Raw genomic sequence first — 8,021 nt, 5'->3', positions numbered from 1 at the left:
TTTTGCCGAGGTATCGGAGAGTCGCCACTCCCCACTAGTCCTCGTTGGAGCACCCGCGCAAGGGTCTTGCTCCCCCTTGGTCCGAGCAAGGACCAAGTGCTCTCTACGGGCTGATTCTTCAACACTCCGTCGTGGTGAATCGTCTAAAACCGATCACAAGCTAGACACGAGCCACACAAGAACTCCGGGCGGTCTTCGTGCCTCCAATCACCACCGAACCGTCTAGGTGATGGCGATCACCAAGAGTAACAAGCAAAAAACTCTCACTTGACCCAAACAAGGCACTAGAGAGTGGTGGATGCACACTTGACTCTTGGAATTCAACTAGAGAAGGATTCTCACAAGAAATCTCTCAAATCTCAATCCTCTCTAGGCTCTTGCTTTTCTCTTGCACAACAAGGTGTTTCTCAACTGATCAAATGGGCAAGAGACCTCCCTTGGATGAGGTGGAGGAGTATAAATACACATCATCAAGTCCAAGGGTCGGCCAACCGTTTTACACTAAAAACAGGGTCACCGGACGCTGTTGATGTTGCACCGGATGCTCTGCACCGAGCGTCCGGTGACACTCAACGGCTAACTGTACTTGCCTCTCATAGAGCACTAGACGCTACTTCCCAGCGTCCGGTGACACCGTCCGGTGTGAGGGTGAACTTTACACCCTCCCTGAGTTTAGGACCGGACGCTGCCCGGTGAGTCCGGTGCTAGCGTCCGGTGCCTTGGTCAACTTTCGGACCTCCCTAGGTTTAGGACCGGACGCTACCTGGTGAGTCCGGTGCTAGTGTCCGGTGCCTAACCCTAGGCACCCAGTTAGTCTGACTGCAAACGACCTCACCGGACGCACTCACGGAGCGTCCGGTGCCTACTTAGGCACCCAAACTTCATCGAAACGTGAACTTTCCAAAACGAAGTTTGTTACTCTTGATCTAAGGACTATCTCTGAGCTGCCTAGTGCTAGGTTTACCAAGTGTGCACCACACCTAAAGCTAAAGCCTTGCCTAAGTCAAGCTACTAGATCAAAACCCCTCTTAATAGTACGGCCAAAGGAAAACAAAGTCCTAAACTACTCTAAGTGCCCTTCTTCACCATATGGCACTTAGACCTAGTCTAGTCTTGACGATGTCCAACCATCCTTTGAAAACCGAAACGATTTCCACTATTAAGTAGGCATATACGTCACTGTCCATCGAGTACCTATTACCATGACCTAACACTAATGACTTTGCCTCTGCAAAACACACGTTAGTCACAGTAATCAACATTGTCATTAATCACCGAAACTCATTAGGAGCCTAGATGCTCTTTCAGTCTCTAGTTCCTTTTTGGTGATTGATGACAATGACCTTGAGTATGAAAGAAATGAGGTTTTCAAATAACTTGGTTTCTATAAGCATGAGACAATAAGAACGCAAAGGGATTAGGCATGCTTATATCAACCAAGTCTTCCATCCTGCATCCAAATATGTGAGATGTATACAACAGGATATAATAGCATATGGCTCATAGTACATCAGAGTAAGAACGCGGAAGCAAAGTAAAAAGAGCCAAAAGCATGACATAAAGATATCACAACGAAGCATAAGTCATGTCTCAGAACCATAAGTGTATCTCACAAAGTATCTCACACAAATGCATAAAGGTAAACATGATGCATGCGTAGTATAAATCACACAAAATAATCAAAACCCACTCTCTAGCTCCCCCTAACTCTATCATACTCTAAACTCTCTCTCCCCCTTTGGCATCAAGCGCCAAAAACCTAGGACGAAGGAGGTGGAGGTGGAGCAGTGAAGTCCCGTGGCACGGCCTCGAACTGAGCTGCATCATGTGATCCATCGGCCGTCGACTCAGAGGAGGTGGAGTGACCCTCAGATACTACAAGAGTTGGAGAAGCTGTCCGGGTTTGCTTAGTGGGCTCTATAGCTGTCGCAGTCTGTGCTGGTGGCTCAAGACCGGATGAAGACGCTGGCATTGACTCTGTGGCTATAGTAGACGTCTCAGGAACTGTAGAAGACGGTGCTAGCTGCTCGGAGGAGGCCACTGACGACGACAGGCGCTCGGTAGTGGTGACTGGGAGCGTAAGGGCTGCAGAAGCATGCAGTGGAGAAGGCGTAGGGTCACCAGTCAGAGCACTGTAAGAGAAAGAGATATGCTGCCCTGTCGATGAATCCAACACAAGCTGTGAAGCTGTAGCTGACTACGGTGTAAACCCTGAGCGTAGAGGGGTAAACTGGGGCACCTGCTTAAAGCCAGAAGAGATCGCACCCTGAGAGACCTGGTGCTGAGGAGTCGAGAACGGCTGACTCTGAGCAGGTAGCTAGAAGGGCGGCTGAGACTAACTCTGAAACCCGCTAGGCTGTGACACAAGAGTCAGAGGCCTAACTGAAGAGGTGCCTGGAAGCTGCACCTGTGGAAGCTGAATCCCTCACGCGGCCATGAGAGCGGCCATCATAGCAGTCTGCTGGGCCTGGAAAGCCAGCTGCTCCTCCTGGAAGGTCAGGAGCTGTCTCTGAAGCTCGTCCTGCCTGACCTGCATGGCTGCATTGATGGCAGCCTGGTCTTTGTTGGTACCCCTTATCTTATAATTGTAAACATCATTTTAATAAATAAAATAAATAGATGGTAGGGCTTTGAACTAATCTTTCCACAAGTTTTGTTGCAAATATCAATTTCAGGTATGACATGTGGAAAGGCGCAAAAGACACGAGAAAGCACACTTCAAGAAAGCGTATTCAGAAAAGGCGCAAATCAAAGATAAATGGAAAAGCCCACCAAAACACCGAACTGGATCCATCCGTAAGCATGTGAAGGATCAGGGCCCAGAGACGAACCGCCCACGCGAAGGCGGTGGCCAGGGGGCCCACCAGTGGTGCGGCCGTACCCTGGTGCGGGCGCACCCCCTGTGGCGGTAACTCGGTCCCACCTTTTTCAGGCGGTTGCATGGCGGCATGCATAGGATGGTTTCACCTCCTACCAAATTTAGATCGCCATGAACCGTCCTTGTTGGGCTATAAATAGATGGCTCGACACCATTGAACACACACACCCCATCATTTGGAGCAATACACCTCACATTTCTACACTTGTTGTTTAGTTTAGATTCAGTAGTAGAGCAAGGCAAAGCTAGCAAGGAGAGCTTGTCTCCTTGGAGGATCTTAGAGCTTCTTGGTATGAATACAATTCAATTCACCTACATGAGCAAGTTCTTATCTTATTTATATGATTATGCAATTGAATTAGAGTATAGTTGTGTTCATATCTTGTTGATAGTATATGAACTAGTTCTTAGTTCTTGTGCTATGTTCTTGATGTGTTCATCCTTGTTCTTCATCGTTCATCGAATTAGTATGAATAGACAAAGGATTAAGATTGGGATAATGGTTCGTTGGGCTGCGATGGCCACTTTTAGCCGAGCCTATCAATTCGAAGGGTTGGGGTCCCGGGAGGCTAGCAGGCGTTTCCAATGACACGGGCGAGGTGCTCGGGTATGCGGAGATCAGCGGATGCACGGGTATCTTTTGGGTAGAGGGGTAGGTGGCAGGGTAGTGACAGCCCTGTCATCCCTAGTTTCCCCCACGATTAGGTATTCCGGTAGGACTTCTGTAAAGTCCCTATCGGCTGGATGTCCAGCTGTGGGGATCTCCATAGACCCTTAGACTTAGTTCTAACTCTAGTTATATTGATTAGATGTTCTACTAACAATTCTTTGCATAGTTATATAAGATCAATGCTGGCTCAAGTAGTTGTTCTTTATTTCTTTTATTTCCTTATTTTCTCTTTATTCCTTGAGGTTGCCCCGATGAGTGTGTCCACTATCCATATTTTAAGAGCCTGTCATGACCCCTGATTAGACTATGTCTACCTATGCATCTCAATAAGTGATCATGCTACAAACCAAGCTAGATGCATTTGTTACACCCTCCTACGGGATTAAATACGATAACCCTTGAATACTCACGGGTTGAAATGCTAGAATGATAGTTCTATTCGCTTGTAGTTTTATTCTTTATATTCATGAACTATTGATTGGCGTACCTAAGTAACGTTACTTAAGATTGTAAACTATGTGCATTTATCTGGCGCCGTGCTATAGCTTTGCATATCGTAAGTAAGGATGGTTAGGATGGCCAATCCGGCATTCCTAACTATTGTTACCAGACTGCACTGCTAAGGCCGGCACCGTTAAAGGCCTTGGGTTATCTCTCTAACGTAACGATAGTTATGGTATACCAACACCCGACATTTCTGGTGCCATTACTAATGATGGATTTATAGTCTATCTTTAGTAGTGACGCTAAGAAATGCCAACAAGCATTTCTGGCGCCATTGCCGGGGAGGGCAAAGAATAATGCAAACATCTAGCTTTGGCATTTAGCATTGATTACAAAATAAGCATTGGTAGCCATAGTTTAAGCAGGGTTATCTTTGCTATTTTCTTCCTCTTTTTATTGGAATGAAAACAGGATAGTGTATGAGCAGTTTCAACTTGCCGACAAACTTCAACAGCAATCCAGAGGCACTCCTAAGGAAGAAAAGGACTCGTGCCGTTTCTTCCTCTGCCACGCCGCCGATAGTCGAACCAATCACCCCCGCACCATCCGTTTCAACCACCATGGCCAGGTCACTCCATGACTATTCCACCCCCGCTGTTGCCAACGTGCCCGTTGGGCCCACAGTCAACACTAGGAATGGAAACTTCGAGCTTCGCATTGGCCTACTCACGATGGTGCAGGCAAACCAGTTCTGTGATTTGCCAAGTGAGGACACAAATGCGCATCTACAGAACTTCCTTGAGTTGTGCGAAACCATCATCATCAAGGATGTCGCACCAGAAAGCGTCAAGCTCCGCTTGTTTCCCTTCTCCCTCTCGGGAAGGCGAAGCAATGGTTCTACCAGAGCAAGGAAGCTGTCAACACATGGGACAAATGTTCTGTGGCATTCCTCGAAAAATTTTTCCCCATGAGCAAAACAAATGCTCTGAGGGGAAAGATATCAAACTTCCAGCAGACTTCACTCGAATCCATTCTTGAGGCTTGGGAAAGGCTCCAGGAGTACATCCAGGCCTACCCCCACCACAGGATGGACGATTAGCTCGTGCTTCAGAATTTCTACGAGGGGTCACACCCATGTCTAAGGGGCATGTTGATGCCGCTGCTGGAGGCGCGTTCCTCTCCCTGACCATCGAGAATGCTACGACATTAATTGAGAAGATGGTAGCCAACCAGAGTTGGGCAGAGGGACGCAAAACACAAAAAGGCATGCATACCGTGAAGGAGACGGATCTGCTTGCCACAAAAATAGACCTACTAATGAAGAGATTGGATGGACAGGCCACTGATCCTACCACCAGCACTGTCTAAGCCATCGACTCACGCATGACGTGTGAGGAATGTGGGAATGTTGGCCACATGGGGATCAATTGCCCTGGAACCCAGGAGGACACATCGTTCATCAACAACAGGTTCCGCCAACAACAACAAGGTAATGGGTGGAACAACCAGAACTGCCCCCAAGGTAATTACTCCAGTTTTAATTCCTCCCAGCCTTCGCTGAAAGATCTTATGCTAGGTCAGGCCAAAATCAATGAAAATCTTGTTAAAAAGCTTTCTAAAAACGATCAAATGTTTGTCAACATAAATACAAAGCTTGATGGCCTGACCCTTTCTGTTAGAGATCAGCTAGCTTTTAATAAGAAGATTGAGTTAAAAGTAGCTCAGCTTGCTTCTACCGCTAAAGTTGTTGTTTCTCCTGATTCTGTGGAAAATGTAAATGCGGTGACCACAAGAGGGGGTAAGACCACTCGTGATCCCCCTTATCCTAACCATAAGACAGGAAGGGCGCCACGACAACAGGAGGAAACACAGGCAGAAGGGCTGGCTCAACCATCAGAAGAATCCATGGAGGATGATCCGACCCCAAACAACTATGGGGACACCACGATGCTACCCTTTCCTACAAGAGAAAGGAGGAAGAAGAAGGACAGAAATGAACAGTTCCTCCACTTTGTGGAGATGGTCGAAAAGACGCACCTCAGTGTACCATTGATGGATGTCTTGCATATTCCGTCCTACTCCAAGTTCATCAAGGACATCATCAACAAGAAGCGACCATTTCCGTCCACTGAAGTTGTGAAGCTGATAGAAGAATGTAGCGCAGCTATACTCAAGGAGCTGCCCGAGAAGAAGCAGGATCCTGGGTGCCCCACAATCTCTTGCTCAATTGGGGCCCAGCAATTTGACCATTGCCTATGTGATTTGGGGGTGAGTGTGAGCGTCATGCCGAAATCAGTCTTTGACAGGTTGAACTTCACCAACTTGGAGCCAACCACCATGACACTCCAATTGGCAGACTCGTCAGTCCAGTACCCGATAGGGATTGCTCAAGACATCCCTGTCAAGATCATAGGATACTATGTTCCAGTGGATTTTGTGGTGCTCAACATGGAGCTCACTAAAGAAACACCACTAATCCTAGGAAGACCATTCTTGAGTACGGCTGGAGCATAGATTGATGTTAGGGCTAGAGAAATCCGCTTCACATTAATGGCCAAGAAGAGAAGTTCGAGTTCAGGCCATGCCGTCAACAAGAGTGCAACTTGATGCGCATCCTCTATGGGCCAAACCCCCAAGGCATCAGGCAGGTTGAGATCCAGTCTCAACTTATTAAAAATACAAAAATATCTAAGAAAAAGCCAGAGCCAAAAGAAAAGGCGGCTCTTAAGAAAAGTAATAAGGAGCAAAAAAAGAAAATAGCTCCTAAAAAGAATGAAAAGAGGGACGAAGTCCCCAAGCCTTCACAACCGAAGCAGGTGTGGAAACCAAAGCAGAAGGTTGAACAAACTTCCACACCTCCAAAGGTGATACTGCTAAAGTGGAGGCCCAAGCAGGTGCAACCGTCTACTCCTCCCAAGACGGATGTGCCATCATCAAGCAAGAAGTAATGGGAGAACAGTCCTGCTCAACGGACTATAAAGATGAGCCCTTGCCGAAGGTAAATCGGTAAGTTATCCCTAGGTAAGTTTTTACTTATAAAAAAATATAAATATATATTTTCTTTTGACTTATTTATTTATTTTTGAATAAATTCTTTCTATTTATGTTTTGAATAAATGGTGCATTTGTTGTATTTATGAGTAGTCCATATTGCCTCTATGATATTTTCTTAACTTTTGAATCTTTGTGATCATGGGTATCAATCACTCATAAATGCATGATAGTGTGATAGCTTTTACAAAGTTTTCAAAATTCAAAACTCTATCCCACACACTATCACTTTGATTCCACTGCACATCACGATTGATCGTAACCAGGATCGCGAAATACTCAAAGAGGAAAAGAAATACCCAAAAAGGCTGAGGCCGACTGGTGGACATAGTGGTGCGGCTGCACCCTGGTGCGGGGGCACCCCCAGGTCCGCCAATCAGCCCCAATCTTTTTCCCTTCCTCTTCTGCACTGATTAGCATCACGTCCATGGTTACGATCAAGTTGTTTCCAGATCAGAGACTGCGTTAGCACATATAAAATCCTCCATAGGCCTCTTCTCTTCTCACACCAACCATTTCTCAACTTCCTCTTATGAAGATTGCTAAGCTCTCCCATTCTTTAGTAGTGACCATGTCTAGCTATGCCCTCTCGCTGATCAATGCTCCCAAGACCATAGCCAATCTTGACATAGCACCTTACCAAGAGAGTTCTAGCAAGGAGGTCCATGTTGAGAAGAGAAAAGCCGTTAGCGTTGTTACGAGCAAACCACAAAGCGCCCACCAATAGCGCCGCCAACATACCCGCTACTGCCCGTTCATCCACTAGCAACATAGGACTTAAGAGAAAAGCCCCTAGTGGTGATAGGCAAGGCAATCATGCTGGTAGCAAGATGGGTGTTGATGGTCCTTAAGTATCAAATTTAATTATCAAATAAACAAAGAAAAGGATCCAAATGAAATCAACATCTAGACTTAGGGTTTTATCTGACAGAATTCCACGAGTTTTTGTGTTTGTCTATTTCTGCAGGGGGTTATCAG

The 8,021-nt window shown here is 46.4% G+C and overlaps 1 protein-coding gene across 1 annotated transcript; it reads left to right on the top strand.

The window, feature by feature from the left end:
- On the top strand, positions 5,376 to 6,506 carry LOC110436443. The gene has a single exon (XM_021463542.1). The coding sequence runs from the start codon at positions 5,376 to 5,378 to the stop codon at positions 6,504 to 6,506; it is 1,131 nt and encodes a 376-aa protein (XP_021319217.1).

The sequence above is a fragment of the Sorghum bicolor genome, chromosome 6 (assembly GCF_000003195.3).
Source record: "Sorghum bicolor cultivar BTx623 chromosome 6, Sorghum_bicolor_NCBIv3, whole genome shotgun sequence".
Lineage (NCBI taxonomy): Eukaryota > Viridiplantae > Streptophyta > Magnoliopsida > Poales > Poaceae > Sorghum > Sorghum bicolor.
The sequence above is the reverse complement of the archived record's forward strand: the minus strand, read 5'-3'. Positions and strand labels throughout refer to the sequence as shown.

Bases quoted from the DNA above. Each gene is read 5' to 3' on its own strand.
- LOC110436443 (XM_021463542.1), top strand. From the start codon at position 5,376: ATGACGTGTGAGGAATGTGGGAATGTTGGCCACATGGGGATCAATTGC.